This window comes from Suricata suricatta, chromosome 7, assembly GCF_006229205.1.
Source record: "Suricata suricatta isolate VVHF042 chromosome 7, meerkat_22Aug2017_6uvM2_HiC, whole genome shotgun sequence".
NCBI classification, from domain to species: Eukaryota; Metazoa; Chordata; class Mammalia; order Carnivora; family Herpestidae; genus Suricata; species Suricata suricatta.
In genome coordinates this window covers 63,431,006-63,450,029 of record NC_043706.1, presented here as the reverse complement: position 1 = coordinate 63,450,029, position 19,024 = coordinate 63,431,006, and the positions used below count along the sequence as shown (strand labels likewise).

The 19,024-nt window shown below is 37.7% G+C and overlaps 1 protein-coding gene across 1 annotated transcript in view; it reads right to left on the bottom strand.

Moving 5' to 3' along the window:
- Positions 1-19,024, bottom strand: part of KCNQ5 (potassium voltage-gated channel subfamily Q member 5) — a 512,482-nt gene that overhangs the window by 133,122 nt on the left and 360,336 nt on the right. Inside the window, exon 4 of the mRNA XM_029943186.1 lies at positions 8,865-8,991. Within this exon, the coding sequence (XP_029799046.1) occupies positions 8,865-8,991 (127 nt within the window). The remainder of the gene's footprint in view (positions 1-8,864; positions 8,992-19,024) is intronic.

The following is a 19,024-nucleotide window of genomic DNA, read 5'->3' as shown; positions in this document are numbered from 1 at the left end:
CTACCTCCATCACCTTTGCTCTGTATTAGCATAATAATTCTCCCTCCTACCAGTTCTGCTCTTTTCTCAGGACCAAGGAGACCATACTTTCACAGGCAGGGACTATGTTTTATTCATCTTTGTGTCTTTTGCACCAAAGATCATGTTTGGCACATAATAAGTGCTCTGTGAATGAATTTTCTTACATAACATTTGATAGTACATAATTTTAGTATTATCTATCATAGTGCTCTAGTGAAATTTACACAAAGTTTGGGAAATAATTTTTTTCTTGAAAAAAATAGTTTATTTAAATTTTAGTTAACACAAAGTGCAATATTGGTTTCTGGACTAGAATTCAATGATTCAACTCTTAAGTAAAACACTCAGTGCTCATCATAACTAATGCCTTCCTTAACACCCATCACCCATCTAGCCCATTCCCCCACCCACCTCCCTCCATCAACCCTCAATGTGTTTTCTTTCGTTAAGAGTCTCTTATGGTTTGTTTCCCTCTCTCCTTACCTGCCTCTTCCCATATGTTTATCCATTTTGTTTCTTAAATTCCACATATGAGTGAAATCATATGCTATTTATCTTTCTCTGACTGACTTATTTTGCTTAGTGTAATATACTCTAGCTCCATCCATGTTGTTGCCAATAGCAAGATTTCAGTCTTTTCTGAGTAATATTCCATTATATACACACACACACACACACATATATATGTATATATATATATATATATATATATACACACACACACACATACCATGTCTTCTTTATCATCAGTTGATGGACATATGGACATTTGGGCTCTGTCCATAGTTTGGCTATTGTTGATAATACTGCTATAAACATTGGAATGAAGATACCCCTCCGAATCTGTATTTTTGTACCCTTTGGGAAAATACCTATTAATGCAATTGCTGGATCATAGGGTAGTTCTATTTTTATCTTTTTTAAATGTTTATTTATTTTTGAGAGACAGAGTGTGATCAGGGGAGGGGCAGAGAGAAAGGGAGAAACAGAATCCAAAGCAGGCTCCAGGCTCTGAGCTGTCAGCATAGACCCTGATGTGGGGTTTGAACTCATGAACCATGAGATCATGACCTGAGCTGAAGTCGGATGCTTAACTGACTAAGCTACCTAGGAGGCCCTATTTTTATTTTTTTGAGAAACCTCCATAGTGTTCTGCAGAGTGGTGGTACCAGTTTGCATCCCCACCAATAGTGCAAGAGGGTTCCCCTTTTTCTGCATCCTCACCAACACCTGCTGTTTCTTGTGATGTTAATGTTAGCCATTCTGACAGGTATGAAATTGTATCTCATCATGGTTTTGGTTTGTATTTCCCTGATGATGTATGATGTTGAGCATCTTTTCATATGTCTGTTAGCCAGCTGGATGCCTTTGGAAAAGTGTCTATTTATGTCTTCTGCCCATTTCTTAATTGAATTATTTGTTTTTTGGGTGTTGAGTTTGGTAAGTTCTTTATAGATTTTGGATACTAACCTTTATCAGATATGTCATTTGCATATATCTTCTCCCATTCCACAGGTTGCCTTTAGTTTTGTTGATTGTTTCTTTCACTGTGCAGAAATTTATCTTGATGAGGTCCCAATAGTTCATGTTTGCTTATGTTTCCCTTGTCTTTGGTTACATGTTTAGTAAGAAATTGTTCTCCCCAAGGTCAAAGAGATTGCTGCCTGTGTTCTCCTCTAGAATTTTGATGGTTTCCTATCTCAAATTTAGGTCTTTCATCTATTTTGAGTTTACTTTAGTGTGTGGTGTGAGAAAGTGGTTCAGTTTCATTCTTTGGCATATTGCTGTCCAGTTTTCCCAGCACCAGTTGTTGAAGAGACTGTCTTTTTCCCACTGGATATTCTTTCCTGCTTTGTCATTAGTTGGCCGTACGTTTGTGGGTCCATTTCTAGGTTCTCTGTTCTGTTCCATTGATCTATGTGTCTGTTCTTGTGCCAGGGCCATGCTGTCTTGATCAGTACAGCTTTGTAATCCAGCTTGAAATCCAGAATCATGAGGTCTCCAGTTTTGCCTTCCTTTTCACCATTGCTTTGGCTATTCAGGGTTTTTTGTGGTTCCATACAAATTTTAGGATTCTTTGTTTTAGCTCGGTGAAAAATGCTGGTGATATTTTGATAGGGATAACATTAAATATGTAGATTGCTTTGGGTACTGTAGACATTTTAACAATGTTTGTTCTTCTGATCCATGAGCATGGAATGTTTTGCTATTTCTTTGTGTCCTCTTCAATTTCTTTCATAAGTGTTCTGTTTTTCAGCATACAGATCTTATTACCTCTTTTGTTAGGTTTATTCCTAGTTATCTTATTGTTTTTGGTGCAATTACAAGTGGGTTTGATTCCTTGATTTCTTTTTCTGCAGCTTCTTTATAGGTGTATAGAAATGCAACCAATTTCTGCATGTTGATTTTACATCCTGCAACTTCGCTGAATTTAGGTATTAGTTCTAGTGATTTTTTGGTGGAGTCTTTGGGTCTTTTTTTCATAGAATATCATGTTGTCTGCAAAAAGTGAAAGTTTGACTTGATCATTGCCTATTTGGATGCCTTTTATTTCTTTTTTGTTATCTGATTGCTGAGACTTCCAGTATTATGTTAAATAATCATGGTGAGAGTGAATATCCCTGTCTTTTTCCTGATTGTAGAGGAATAGCTCTCAGTTGGGAAATAATCTTTAGCTATTCATTTCCAACTAAGGAATTCTCTATATGGTTAAGTCATATGAGCTAATCAAGCTACTTTGTAAGTTCAAATTTGTGTACTAAGTCAATAACTATCTGTTTAGACAAGCATCTCAACAGTCTACTAACATTAACAAACATTAGAAGGCATTTCTGGGAGTAATATTACTTACTCTGGAGATATCCCTAATTAGGAAATACCCAGAGAACTTTATGATAACATTGCTTAGTAAAGTATGCAATCTTATACAAGGCGAGTAAATCTATTTTAGAGTCCTATTTCCCTTTTAGGTTAGAAAGCTGCAATAGATAACCTGATTTAGTTGATATAATAAGTCTGATAATAAGGCCAATACTGCAATTAATATAGTTTTGTAAAGCCAGGCTTCCCATTCAAAGATCTTGGATTACTAATGATGAACATCAAAGTGTCAGATTCTTTGTCTGTAAATTGATAACAGTGGACAAGTTTCAATTAAATTTAATTTTAGGGGCACCTGGGTGACTCAGTTGGTTAAGGATCTGACTCTTGATTTCAGCTCAGGCCATGATCTCACGGTTTGTGGGTTTGAGCCCCATGTTGGGCTCTGCACTGACAGCGTGGAGACTGCCTGGGATTCTCTCTCCTTTTCTCTCTGTACTCTGCCTCAAAATAAATAAATACACTTAAAAAAGTTTAATGTGAAGATACTAATAAACTTAAATAAGGGCAGTTTTCTTACAGTTGGGTAGTGTGGTCCAATGAGAAATAGATACTCATGGTCTTCAGTTCCTGGCACATGATTCCTAAAACCTTTGGAATCTTTGCAGTGATAAGTGCCTTTTTATACTAATTAGATGACTGGTACCTGGGGGTCCCTAGATAAATTCAAGATGAAGCCTGGTTACCAGAAAGCCCAAGGCATGATTAGAGAGTTGGAACTTTTATTCCTATCCTCCAGACATCTGGGAAGGGAACAGAGCCTAGAGATTGACCAACAGCCAATGATTTAATTAATTATGTCTATGTAATAAAATCTCCATGAAAATCTCTAAACCATGGGGTACAGAAAACTTCTATATTGGTGAACACATGGAGGTGTTGGGAGGGTGGCATGCTTGGAGAGGTCATGGAAGCTCCATGTTAGCTATTCCCTTGCTAACTACCTCACCCAATGGATCTCTTCCACTTGGCTGTTTCTGACTATATCTTTTATAATAAACTGATAATAGTAAGCAAAGCATTTTTCTAAATTCTAGGAGCATTCTAGTGAATTATCCAACCTGAGGTGGGGAGGGTTATGGGAATCCCCAAATGTGTAGTCAGCCTGGCAAAAGTGTGTGTATAGCCTGGTATCTGAAGTCGGGGGGTGGGGATATGTCTTGTGGGACTAGTCCTTCACCTTTGGGGTGTATGCTATCTCCAGGTAGTGTTGGAATTAAATCAAATGGTTGAAAATGAATTTGGGTGAATCTTGATTCTTTCACCTACCATCTTTCTAACATTAAACAAGTTTCTTACTTCCTTATTTATGAAATAGAATATTATAATACCTATGTAGGATTAAATAAGACAGTACTTATAGAGTGCTTAGAGCAGTATCTAGCATATAGCAAGTCTCAATAAATATCATTTATCAACTAGAGGGATTAAAATGACTTTCATAATCTGTGATCAATTAACCCATCAGGGTTTAATTGTCCTCAGATGGTCCATCCAACTAATCATATGGAAAGAGTCTACATGCACTAAAGGAGGTTGAATGCTTAGAAGTAAAGAATAGTAGCAGAAGAGTAAATGACTGACAGAAAATCATCTGAGAGAACAGAATAAAGGAGAGGAAAGGTTGGGAGATAAAGAAAATGATGCAATTCAAGAGTATGTCTCTTAGAACAAAAGATGAGGAAGGCAGAGAAATAGAAAACGAATGTTTCAAATCTTCAGTTTAGAAGTCAGTGGCAGTTCTGGGAGTCTCTGATATAACCTTTAACACATTAGCAGCCAACGTTGCCTTTTAATATGATGAACTCACAGATACATTAGAGTGGCCTTGGCTGTGTGATTAACTTTAATAAGGGCTTCAATTTGGTTTTAGCCAAAGAAGAAACTGGTTATTTTTTTCTTATTAAAAAAAATGCACACTTGTTGGCATTTTCCTGAGTGACTGTTATCTCATGTCAAAAACATATATGCTCAATTCATGGGGGAAACATCTGTGCTGTGGTTTGTTTCTTTTGTCCTCTTGTGGAAATATTACACTGAAGGAAAACTGTTAAAATAGCAAAAATAAATCAACTTATATTTAGCATCAAATACAGATCCAAGATTAATAACAGTCTGGTATTTTCTGCTTCCCTGAGACACACTGCAAGACCAAGAAATATGGCTCTGTTATATCTGTCTTTAGAAAGAGTCACCAGGGAATCCAAAAAAGTCACTGTTAGAAGTAATTTGTTGGCTTCCTGACACATCAGGCTCATTATTGTGATCTAAGTGCCAGCCTTTGGTACTATGTGCAATTTTCAGGGAGGTCATTAAAGAAAGTGGAAAAAAAAAAGAATGACTATGAAATCAGTCTTTGAGGTCATTTCACACATTCTCAATATTGAGGCCAGTGATTGGTGTTTGAATGCAGAGAAATCATAAAGCAGCCAGTCCAGATAAGTGAAGGGAAGCTTGGGGTAGTTATCCCAAAATATACTTGACTTTCCAAATTGGTAATGCACGTTATTTCAAAAGAGTCTTAGAGGAGAGATGTAAATTGAACACACAGGTATAAGGAAAAATTTTGTAATTCAAGATAAAATTTTACCAGTTTTCAAAGCAAACTCCCCAAACCAAGCAGAGATAAATCAAGATAGTAATGAAAGAAAGCACCTAATTAAAAAATTGAATAAACTTTTTCTCCCCTTTGGTTATAGTTGTTTAAAATATGTTGTCCAAACACAAGTATATGATGATTTTGTAATTTAAAATGCTCCTCATTCTGTCTAGGATGCAGCGCTGGAGAGGGTGAGCAGTTCAGGAGGGGGAAGTTCCAGTCTTTGGTAATTAGCCCTTGGAGACTCTAGCAACTCATGTCCAAATACTATCAGTTGATCTGTTGGACTCAATACTGTATGAGGCCTGCTAGCTGACCATTACAGTAGCTTCAGTCGGTTTCTAACTGGAAAGAACATTGATGTGCCTACAGAAGGGATTTCTCATGTTGGAGGCATAGTTCAGCTACCACAGTTTTCTCTATACCCTTTTCTGGAACGCTCAAGATTGCTGAAAATATCCGGGAATGTATTTAGCGTGCAGAGTAATCAAATCTTACAAATATATGGAGCCTTGAGAGATATTAGCTACACTTGCAAACTTGGAATAGTTTTCACAGATGAGAGACAATTTTTTTTTTATTTTGCCTCAGTAAATTAGGTTGAACAAGGAAATTACAGGGTTCACTTGACATTGCACTTTATCATTTTATCAGTGATATCAATCATTTTTATGCACCTATGAAACAGGCCTAGAATGGGTTTCTACAGTCACCTGCCACAGCCTGCTGCCTTTAGGAAGATGCACATTTGAACATGCTCCACTATTACATCAATTCAGCCATGATAGGCCCAAAGGTGGCTAAGGATGGAAATGACTTTAGTATTCTGTGACCACAGAGGCTCTGAGACAGGAAGAGACAGATTAAAGGACTAGGATGTACTGAGGTATCCAAAGCTGAGAACAACTGTCAAAAGGCAGCAGACATCTGGGAAAGAACTTTCTTTCTTTTTAGCGTGGAGGCAGAAATACACTGGCATTGCCTCTGGAATTGGAACAAAGCCAAATTTTAATTGGTTTTAAAATCTGGAATGGAACATTCCTTCAGTCATCCGTGAACCGACCTCATCCGTAGAAGCTGAGTGAATCTTCGCCAACCATACGCCTTGTGAATTGTTTTGTTTGGGCCCCTCATAGGACAGAAAGTACTTGTGCAATAGTTTCACATCAAGTTAAAGTCCTTTGTGATGTTTCTGGAGCAGAGAATTGAAAAAGAGAAAAGTCTCTGGAGAGAAAAATCAAATGCCTTCCCTGATATGCCTTGGGGCTGGGTAGTTTCTACCTACTTTCCTCCATATCTTAGCATAATGGTTGCCCAAAAGGAGTAAAGCTGATTCTTGCAGAAGACAGGTAGCTAGACAAATAGATTGCATTAGTGAAAGCCAAACCAGGTATTTTGATAGGTTTCATTTAACATTTTACTGGATTCTCTACTGTAATCCCAGTGCTTCACACATAACCGAATTTCCATAAATTTTGTTTAAATGAACAGTGACTCTTTTAAAAGAAGCATACTTTGAAATTAACTCAGTGGCAGAGAGCATGTGGGCAGCCCACCTTTTCTCCCATACCCAGGACAGTGCTCCATCTATACAGCAAGCCTGGAAGAAAGGATTCTTCTTAACAGTGCCCAGGCATGAGTGGACACTTTCTCCAAGAGCTTCCTAAGTCCATTCTGCCATTACCGCAGGGAACAGGGGGAAAGGAGGAGACTAAAAAGATGAATCAACAATTCCTGAAACCTCACATAAACTGGCTGTTGATGAAGAAGATGAGCTGGTAAATAAAAACCTACTTCCTCAGATGGGAAGTAGTTGAAGTAAGTAAGCCTTACCAAGAGCTTTTAATATTCAGATTTGAATGGCTGCCAAAGAAGGGTGCAGGAAAAAAGAGCAAGAAAACCAAATGTAGCTTTTAGACAACAACAACAACAACAACAACAACAGGCTTTATATCTAGGGTTTTCTGCCTCCCCAAAGGAAGAACATTCTATTTTTATTTTTATTATTTATTAAAAAAAATTTTTTTTAATGTTTTTACTTATTTTTTTGAGAGAGACAGACAGCATGAGCAGGGGAGGGTCAGAGAGAGAGGGAGACACAGAATCTGAAGCAGGCTCCAGGCTCTGAGCTGTCAGCACAGAGCCCGATGCGGGGCTCAAACCCACGAACCGTGAGATCATGACCGGAGCCAAAGCCAGACGCTTAACCAACGGAGCCACCCAGGCGCCCCATGAACATTCTATTTTTAAAAAATAAGCTATATTCTTCAAAAGTGTCAATGGCCTACAAGACATAGAATGGCTGAGGAGGCTATTCTAGATGAAAGGACACTAGAGAGACAGGACAGCTAAGTGGAGTATGTCATCATAGACTGGATCTGGCACTGGAGAGGAAAGCATGCTATAAAGGACATAATTAGGTCTATTGATAAAACTGGAATACAATCAGCAGATTAGGTAAAGTATCGTATTAATGTTCAGTTTATGGAAGGTTGTATTAAACAATAACCTTAGTCTTAGGAAATCCACACCAAAATATTGAGGGATAAAAGGCTGTGATATAGGCAATTTACTTAAGTTTTGAAAACTGAGACATAATTGAGTAAGTTTTCAATTTTATGGTACACTTTTAAATACATTATTGTTGCCAGATCTGAAGTACAAACTACTGTATGGATCTTCATTAAAATGTATGCTATCAGGCTGGTACCCAGGTGATAAAATCCCTCTGAAACTCCAGGAGCTAGAGAGCTGCAAAGAAGTGGTGTTTGTTCAAGGACTGCATTGTTGGGGGCTCAAATTTAAGAGGGTAAAATACTTTCTCAGGTCTAAAGTGACCCATATACAGGGTAAGCCATACTTGTAGTCATCCTTGAGGCATGCTAATTGAGAGGCTTTCTCAGGACTAATACCCTGTTATCCACTCCAGTTGATCGAGAGTATAAAAGGGGTATTGCTCATATTGTAAAGCAAAAAGGGGGTTTTATACATAGGGAAATCAATGCCTCCCTAATTCAAGACAACACTGGAGAACCATACATTTCACTGTAACTTTTTTGATTATAAGTAGATATTCTTGAGCCAGACCATTTGGCTCAAACTTCCAACTCCACCACTTTCTTTCTACATATATGACTTCTAGAAACTTCCTTCAGCTCTCTTTGTCTCAGTTTCTTCATTTGTAAAATGAAGATAATGAAAACACTTACCTCATAGTGCTATAGTGAGGATTAAATGAGTCAACACTTTTAAAACAAAGTGCCTGGCCATGGTAAATGTTCCACGAATGTTATCTTTTAATATTAAATGTTGCAATAAAAAAGATGCAGTGTTGTAAATCCATATCTAGGACTTTGATATTCACCTATAACACAGAAGGGCTTTCGGGCAAATCTCAGTCTTCCTTGCCATCCTCTATACCGACAACAGCAACCTGCAGACCAGATTCGAATGATGAACTCCAAACCAAAGACGACAATCATCACGAACTCCTAAGATAGGAAATAAGACGTGTTAGAGAGAGGCATTATGGAGCAAACCAGAGCAAGAAGCTCCATGGACATTTCCAGACACTTAGATGTTTCCTATAAAACACATAGCTGTTAATGCCTAAAGTTAACATCCCCTCTAAACCCAGAGCACACCTGAACCTCACATTGTCTGTATTTCCTATCATGGAATGCTATTCCTATGCAAGTTCCTAATGCTGCAAATTTAGGAGTTGAGTTTTAATACTGAACGGGCAGACTGAATTATAGATCTGACCTGTGTGGAATATATAGTGTAACTGACTTAGTTACCTGGTAACATGTGAAATATTTGAAATGAAAGAGGGGATGCTGAAAACACAGCTTTGCACTTGTACAAAAAACAGATCTTCATTCTGCTGCAAGAAGCAATATAGTCCCTAAGCCCTTAAGAATTGTTCTTAGAGAAAAGGAAGTAAACATTTAGAAGTATACTGAGTTCTTTTGTTATGATGTCAAAATCTTCTTATAAAACAGAAAGTTCCAAAAGCATTGCTGTGTGTGTGACACATATATTCTTTGCCTGAAATATGACCCTGAATCCTCTAGATCTGAAGCTTCTTAATTTTTACGTTGCCTTTTGGTGAGAGAGGCCCAGAAAATAACACCTGCTCCTGCAAAAGGACTGACATTATTTAGGAATAGTTGTGAGTGAGCCCTGGGGAAAGGCCAACTAAAGTGGCTCATTAAGTAATAGGTCATAGGATGAGAAACCAAATAGAATCTGTAAGAATAAAGCATCTCTGGAGCCAGCTTGTCATAGTTACCTTGTTGTCCCTTGAGAGGACAATAATTCTCTCTCTTGTTTTTAAACAAGGGCTGACTTAGCACTTATAATGCAGAACAATGTTTATGAATTGATTTTATTATAATTAATTGATTAATTATAAAAGTGATAAGCGGTCTTTGTTCAACCATCACAGACACATAAGCATAGAAAGTAAAGGTCCTAATCGCCCACCTCATGTCCCAAGATAAAAACTGTTATCAAATTTAGAAAAATGGCATTTTTGTTGCAAGTTTCAGGCAAATGTCTCTCTTTAGTTAGCACATGTGATAATATGTTGCACTTTTGAAAAGCCCAGTAGAGATACATCATTCTATCCTTCTGTTATTTTGCACTAAGTGACCCACTAATATTTCTCATGATGAAAAATAAATCTCCAATGTCATCACTGTTTATTTACAGTGACTTAAAACTACCTGTGGAATAAATCTCCAAAGATGACTTTATGCACAGATAACCAAAACTACGGTCAACATACTTTCATGAATGATATGAGCATTTTATTTCATTTTGGTTTTGCTTTGGCTTTGAGTATATATCTCCGTAGTCACGTCCATTCCTTCACTAAGGTGGACAAAGTGCCAGGTCACATGTATTTAATCCAGTACATCTTTCTACATAGAGAAGACATACTGAGAGGCCTCAGATGCCCATGTAGTCCAGTCTAGTTTTCATGGCAGATCGACTTTTTTATCCCTGCTTCTAGCTCCTACTTGTGCCAAGAAGTCTAACACGGCACTGGGGAGAGGTCATATTATAAGGGATACCCAAGAGAGTCCTGAATGTAACTAAGCACTTCATGTAATGATTTTTTTCTTAAAGTTTTTTTGTTTATTTATTTTTGAGAGAGATTGAGACAGAGCATGAACAGGGGAGAGGCAGAGAGAGAGGGAGACACAGAATTCAAAGCAGGCTCCAGGCTCTGAGCTGTCAGCACAGAGCCCAACACGGGGCTTGAACTCAGGAGCCATGAGATCATGACCTGAGCCAAAGTTAGATGTTTAACCAACTGAGCCACCCAAGTGTCCCACAAATTTTATTTTTCATGGGAACAAAAGAAACCAATATATGTACAGTCATTATTCTAAAGTAAGGTAGGCCATCACTTGTCCATTTATATGTTGCACTGAGACAGGATAAATTATATGTATAAGTTCTTTACTCAAGGCTCTTTTTTCAGGAATATTGCTTGCTGCCTTTTTAAAAAAGAGGTTAGGGGGAATAATTCTTCATTTCCAAATAAGCAAGGGGAATTTGTAATTGGACTTTACTACAGGGTCACAATTTCTCCCTTGGGGAAAGTAACTCTAGGGTCAGAATTCTCCTCTCATTACTAGACAATTACTTAGTGTTCTCCATCGGGGATATGATTTCTAATTCTTGAGTAAGCAGCAGTGGGAGAGGAGAGCTCATCAGATGACCATGGGGGCATTTCTTTCAGGTCCAGAGCTGCAGGCTGTGGGGGATGTTCTCTCCCAAGGACCTGGGGCCTATGTAATAGGGAACAAAAGCATGAAAATCACTTTGACCAAATTCCATCAGTTGGTTCCTAAAATATCCACCTTACTGCAATTATAAGGAGCAAAATGCTGTTGAGTCAGAGAAGGGAGAGCATCCCAAACCTGACAGGTGGGGAGTAGACCTGCCACCATGCTGTGTACTAGTACTCATCTTGCACAACTGAAACTTTGTACCCTTTGACCAACATCTCCCCTTTTCCCCTATCTCTTCAGTCCTTGGTAATCACTGTTCCACTCTCAGATTCCACATATAAGTGAGGTGATGCAGTATTAGTCTTTCTGTGTTTGATTTACTTCACGTAGCATGATGTCCTCCAACTTCATCTATGTTATTGCAAGAGGTAGGATTTTTTCCTCTTTTTTAGAGACTGAATAATATTCCAGTGTGTGTGTGTGTGTGTGTGTGTGTGTGTGTGTGTGTGTGTATCTATGTATATATCTATATATCCATATATAATCACATTTTCTTTATCCATTTGTCCACTAATGGACACTGGACACTTAGGTTATTCCTATATCATGGCTATCGAGAATTGTGCTGCAATAAAAATGAGAGTGTAGGTATCTCTTCAAGATCCTGACTTCATTTCCTCTGAATATATGCCCAGAAGTGGGATTCATGGATCATACGGTGGTTCTATTTTTAATTAAAAAATTTTTATAATGTTTATTTTTGAGAGAGTGAGACAGAGTACAAACAGGGGAGGGGCTTGAACTCAGGAGCCATGAGATCATGACCTGAGCCAAAGTTAGATGTTTAACCAACTGTGAGGGAGGCACAGAATCTGAAGCAGGCTCCGGGCTCTGAGATGTAAGCACAGAGCCCAACACGGGGCTTGAACCCATGAACTGTGAGATCATGACCTGAGCTGAAGTCAGATGCTTAACCAACTGAGTCACCCAGGCGCCCTTATTTTTAATTTTCGGAGGAACCTCCATACTGTTTTCCATAGTGGCTGCACCAAATTACATCCCCACCAACAGGCTACAGGGTTCCCTTTACTTCACATCTTTGACAACACTTGTTATCTTTTGTCTATTTGATAATAGCCATTCTAACAGGTGTTACATAAAAGCTCATTTCTTAAACTGGTTTTAATCAGCATTTCCCAGATGATTAGTGATTTTGAATGCCTTTTTCATATACCTGTTTGCCATTTTTATGTTTTATTTTAAGAAATGTTTATTCAGGTTTTTTGCTCTTTTTTTTTTTTTTTTTTAGATCAGGCTGTCTTTTTGCTATTCAGATATAGAAGTTTCTTATATATTTGGATATTAACTTCTTTTTTTTAATGTTTTATTATTTTTTGATACAGGAGAGACAGAGCATGAGAGGGGGAGGGTCAGAGAGAGAAGGAGACACAGAACTGGAAGCAGGCTCCAGACTCTGAGCTAGTTGTCAGCACAGAGCCTGACACGGGGCTCGAACCCACGAATGTGAGATCTGACCTGAGCCGAAGTCAGAGGCTTAACCGACTGAGCCACCCAGGCGCCCCAATATATTTGGATATTAACTTCTTATCAGATGTTTGGTGTGCAAATGTTTTCTCCCATTCAGGAGGTTGTCTCTTCACTCTGTTGATGGTTTCCATTGCTGTCCAGTAGCTTTTTAGTTTAATGCAATTCTACTTGTCTATTTTTTCTTTTGTTGTCTGTAATTTGGGGGTATCATCTAAAAAATCATTGCACAGGTCAATGTCAAGAAGCTCTCTATGTTTTCTTCTAGCAGTTTTATAGTTTCAGGCCTTGTGTTTAAGTCTTTCATTAATTTTGAGTTGATTTTTGTATATGGTGTGAGAAAAGGATCCAATTTCATTTTTCTGCATGTGGATATACAGTTTTCCCATTTATGGTAAAAACTCTTAGCACATTAAGATTAGAGGCTTACTGGAGCACCTGGGTTGCTCACTTGGTTGAGTGTCCAACTTCGGCTCAGGTCATGATCTCACTGTTTGTGGGTTCCAGCCCTGCATCAGGCTCTGTGCTGACAGCTAGCTCAGAGCTTGGAGCCTGCTTCAGATTCTGTATCTCCTTCTCTCTCTCACCCTACCTTGCTCATGCTGTCTCTCTCTGTCTCTCAAAAATAAAAAAAAAAAAAGAATACACGTTTACTAACTTATTTGATAAGTAGCATCTACAAAAACCTATAGCTAAGGTCATACTACTGGTGGAAGACTGAATGCTTTCCCCTAAAAGAAAGAAACAAGGCAAGATATTAGTTTCATCACTCTTATTCAACATAGTTGAGTAATACAGTCATTGCAGTAAGGTAGCTTAAAGAAATAAAAGGCATACATATTGGAAAGGTAGAAATAAAATTGTCTCTATTTGCTGATGACATGATTGTTTTCAGGGAAAATTGCAAGGAGTCTTCTAAAAGAATGCATAGAACTAGTAAGTGAGTCCTGTAATGTTGCAAGATTTAAGATCAGCACACAAAAATCAATCATTTCTGTATATTAACAATGAGGATGCAGAAACCAAAAATAAAAGCACAATATTCTTTATAACTATTCCAAAGAAAACAAAATGTTTAGCTGTGCACTTAACAAAACATGTGGAAGATATGCATGCTGAAATTTATAAAATTTTGTAAGAGAAATCAGAAAAGACCTAAATAAATGGAATTACCATGTTCATGAATTGGAAGACTCAACATAGTAAAGATGTCAACTTTTCATAAGTTGATCTATAGGTTAATCTAATTTATATCAAAATATCAGCAAGTTTTTTTTTTGTAGACAGAAGCTTATTCTAAAATTTATATGGAAAGTCACAAAATCCCAAAAAAGGAGAATAAAGTGGATTTGGATAAAGGTACAAAAATAGGGATTGAAAATGTTTATTCACTTTGTGTGTGAGAGAGAGAAGGAGCAGGGTAGAGGGAGAGAGAGAGGGAGAGATAGAATTTCAAGCAGGCTTCATACTTTCAGTGCAGAACAAGATGCAAACCCACGAACTGTGAGATCATGACCTTAGCCAAAACCAAGAGTTGGACTCTTAATTGACTCACACCTTGTACAAAAGTCAATTCAAAATAGGTCATAGGTTTAAAAGTTAAAGCTATAAAATTTTTAGTAAAAAACATAGGAAAAAGTATTTGGAATTTGTGTTAAGCAAAGACTTGACACCAAAAGCATAAAAAATAAAAGGAAAAATTGATAAACTGGACTTGATCAAAAGAAGAAGATGAAATGATAAACTTTAGTCTGGAAGAAAATATTTGCAAATCACATATCTGACAAAGTTCTAGTATCTAGAATACATAAAAATTCACAAAATTTAACAACAAATAAACAAACAATTCAATTAGAAATTGGATGAAAGACACAAACAGAAATTTCACTAAAGAGTATATAGAGATGGCAAGTAAGCATGTGAAGAGACTTTCAACATAATTAGCCATATGAGAAATGCAAATTAAAACCACACGAGATAATACCACACACCTAGCAGCATGGCAAAAATAAAAAATTGTGTCCACACAAAATTCTGGGGACAATGCAGAGAAACTGGATCACTCATGCACTGATGGTGGCCATGTAAAATGGTACAGCCCTTCAAGAAAACAATTTGATTGTTTCTTATAAAACTAAGCATGTAGTTCCTCAAAGGCTCAGCAATTTCCTTGTGGGCATTCATGCTAGAGAAATGAAAACTTTTTAATACAAAAACCTGTATATGAATGTTCACAGTGGATTTAGTCATAATGACCAAGACCTGAAAACAGCCCAGATACCCTCACCATGTGAATGGTTAAATAGGCTGTGATACAGCCACACCATGGAAAACGACTCCACAATACAGAGAAATGAAGTACTGATACACACAACAGTGTGGATGAATCTCTAGAGAAGTATGCTGAATAAAAAAAGGCAATCTGAAAAGGTTACATACTGTGTTATTCCATTTATATAATATTTTTGAAATGAAAACATTTTAGAAACACAGAACAGATTAGTGGTTGTGAGAAGCTAGGGATGGGGTTAGAGGTACGTGAGTGGGAAGGAGAAGTGACTATAGGTATTAAAGGGCAACCTGACAGGTCTTTGCAGTGATGGAGCCGTTTGATGTCTTGATATGACTCTCCAAATGTGATATAATTGTATAGAACTGAATACCCACATATGAATACATACCCACATACAAATACCTCAAGCGCAACTGGGGAAATCTGAGAAAGATCTGTGGACTGTATCAATATTCTTAGCCTGGTTGTGATATTATAGCTTTCCAAAAATTAAATCATTTGGGGAAACCAGTAAAGTATATGTAGGATATTTCTGTATTATTTCTTACAACTGAATGTGAGTCAACAATTATTAAAAAAACTTCAATAAAAAAAGCCATTTGCCAATATCTAGAGGAAATGCGTTCTTCTTCAGACTGGGACTTTAGATCTGTGCTCATTGTGTTTTGACTTAATGATGCTCTCTAAATGATCCTTTGCATGGAGTCTCCTTGTTTTATTTTCAAATGACTTAAAAATACAAGCATCTGCTATGTTCAGTTGAGATGATTTAGATTAAAGGCGGTTCTTCTGATCTTTTTTGACCAGCCATGTGACAGGTTCTGGTGCCTTTGCTACTGTACCTCAGGATAAATTAGTTCATTTTCTCTTGCTTGTTTTTAATTGAAATAAAATGTCCATTATTTATTCAAATGGTTGCTAAAGAGATTAGTGAATAATTATTGTAGTACTTGACCTACTTGGAGGCAAGATATAATGTAAAGTTGGTATTATTAACAATGGTTCTGTCCTTTATTGAAGCTTCTAAAAGCTCGGTTTTCACAGCTCTCTATAGAACAAAAGGCAATGTTTGTTATTTTTATCACCTGTCTTGAAGAGTTTGTACTCACAGAATTTTGATAAAACACAGAATACCTTTCCTATTCTTACAGACTAAGAAAATGCATATAGAAATTAAGAGACCTAATGGGCAGTGGTGGAGCTAGTTTTAGGTTCTATCTAGAATATTTATTGAGAATACTAACCTAGCACTAACTTTCTTTTCTGAATATTAAGGAAGAATCTTTATATTTCATGCCAAAAAACTGTGATGCTATTTCATTAATATAGATGACTTTGCTGTAATTCAGGATTTAGATTCTGTTCTTGCAGTTACTTTAGTTTTGAGTTACTCAAAGTGGTTTTAGGTACAGACTGATTTTTTTTGGTACAAATTCACAATGCCTAACAGCTCATTTTCTAATTGTTTTCTCATTAATTAACAGTACTGTTCATTAAAACACAGTGACCTTTGTCTAATCTACAAGCTGTCTAATGTGACCATTAGTTTTTTCTGGTTTTATGCTATCAAATGGCATTTTTGTGAAGATGAAATGCCAACATTATAAACCCCATGACATTTCCACCAATTCTGGAAGAGCTGTGGCTAATTAGACATACAAAATTGGAACTCCTGCCTTTATTCAGAATATCAACATAATCAATTTAAAGCTATTTTTGCTTCATTGTGTGTGTGTGTGTGTGTGTGTGCGCGCGCGTGTGTGTGTGTGTGTGTGTGTGTGTGTGTGTGTGTTTAAAGTAACACAGGGCTAGCACGCCAGCATGCCTCCTTTCATAATCCCTGGAGGGAAAGGATCTGTGACATCAACTGAGTCATAAATTTCAAAGAAAGGCAACCCTCTAAAGGGTTGCAATTATAATTCTTTGTAATTTAGAAAATTCTCCTAGAATTATACATATTAAGGAAATGAAAGTAAGATCTAGAGATCGCTCCACATTTAAATCAGAATCTGGAAATAAATATACAGTAGCAAGTAATTTTTTTGATTTTTATCTCTTTCTAGAACAGAAAAGATCCTAAACTTCCTAGCCATCCCACTGAGAGACCACTGCATGCATCCATTGTCAATCTAGCTTCCTTTCACACTTCTTACTTTTTAGGGTAGTACATTAACTGTCAGTTTATTGGAAGAAAATTTGAGAGAACAAATGTTTCTACCAATGGGGCTGATTTGACCTGGAGTTGGAGATGCATCGATACCTTCAGGATTATGCTTTCATCCAGGGAGGGGAGTGGTGAGACTATGATAGAACTTTACTAAATTGCTTAATGGACACTGAGAGTGGGAGTGTGCAGGGAAAGGGGACATGGAACTAGGAGTAGGAGAGGGTTGGGGAGACCAGAACAAGGTGTGAAGAGGCATCGATGCTGCCTGCCTTCAGAAACAGTGATTGAGATGGTTTTGAAAACCAGGACCTGGGGCTGGCCTTTATGGCTGGGAGACTTTGGAAGATACTGATAGACTAATCCATTTTAGGAGCACCGGGAACATCCAGTGCCTCCTAAGGTCTTCCTTTTTGGGTTGGTTGATTCCTGAAACTTGTCTAGAAATACTTTATCTTTTCAAGATTTTCATGCCTATTAAAATGCAAATCTCCCTCTGAAAAGTAATTCATCAACTATATTTATATACAACAGTCATTTATCTCAGAGGATTTTCAGTGGGACATAGGGAAAGGAGAGGTTTGAAAATATCCCATCCCAAATGACTGATTTACACTTTATTACCAAAGAAGAAGCAGGGGCAGGTTTTTGTCAGATGTTGGGGCCACAGGTTGAGAGCATATGGGTAAGGGGTAAGTGGGGGTGGGGGAGAAGAGGAGAGGAACAGAGGACAAGAATGAGAAACAGAAGAATTCTTTATCTCGCCCCTTCCCCATTTCAGCCTAGCGATGGTCCTATGCACCTTAGTTGCTAGATGCGATGCTATGATGATATCTGATCTCTAGTAGTGCCTTTAGACACTTAGGGATAGCTTTGTTGCTGTCAAGTGCTGTAATGCCTGCCTGGTATGAGGGAACCATCCACGTGATCCCTTCTGTGTTCATGTTTTGTGTTCTTAAAGTCACTACCACATCGGAGGAATGGGTTGCTTAGGCATTCCACTCCACCTGCCACATCATGGGCTGGGGAATTCTGTCCGTGGTACAGAGACACAGTGATGCTCTCTGCTGAGGTGCCCAGGTTGGTGGTAGGGTTTTCTGTGCATTCTCCCCTTCCTCCCCTTGGGAACAGAAAGCAGTCTCACTGAGTTCTTTTTTGGTTCCCCACCCTAAACCAAATTAAACCTTAATGGGTTTGAGATTTGTGTATGGGTGTGTCCACATGCAGCTGCATGTGTATGCAGCAGCGATTAGAACTAAACCTCTGAACCATGAACTCAAAGCTACAAAAATTGAAAACAGTTTGCTGCACCTTGAACTCAACCCGGGTATTCATTCTGCTATAGTTTTGGAAAAAAAAAATCACAAGTGAACCTGTTAAAGTTGGAATTGATGCTAAAAAGCTCAGAATCAGATCAAAACAGGAACTCCAAGAGAGTCTCCAAAACGAATGAAATAAAAGTTTTCATTTGATTTGAATTGCTAATTTGTCAATTTCTCATTATCTTATAGGCTTTTCTTTTTCTTGGGAACTGTATGAACTTGTCCCCAAACAATATAAGTTGATTATAAAGCAAATCTTATTGTTTCCTGTTGGTGAAATTTCTCTTGCATGTTGTGGTAAACATTTGTGACAAGAGTTAGGATAATCGCAATGGAGTGAATGTTCCTTCCAAAATTCAGACGTTGAAGCTTCAGCCCAAATGTGGTGGTATTTGGAAGTGGGCCTTTGGAGGTAATGTGGTTTAGAGTTAGTTATGAAGGTGGGGTTCTGTA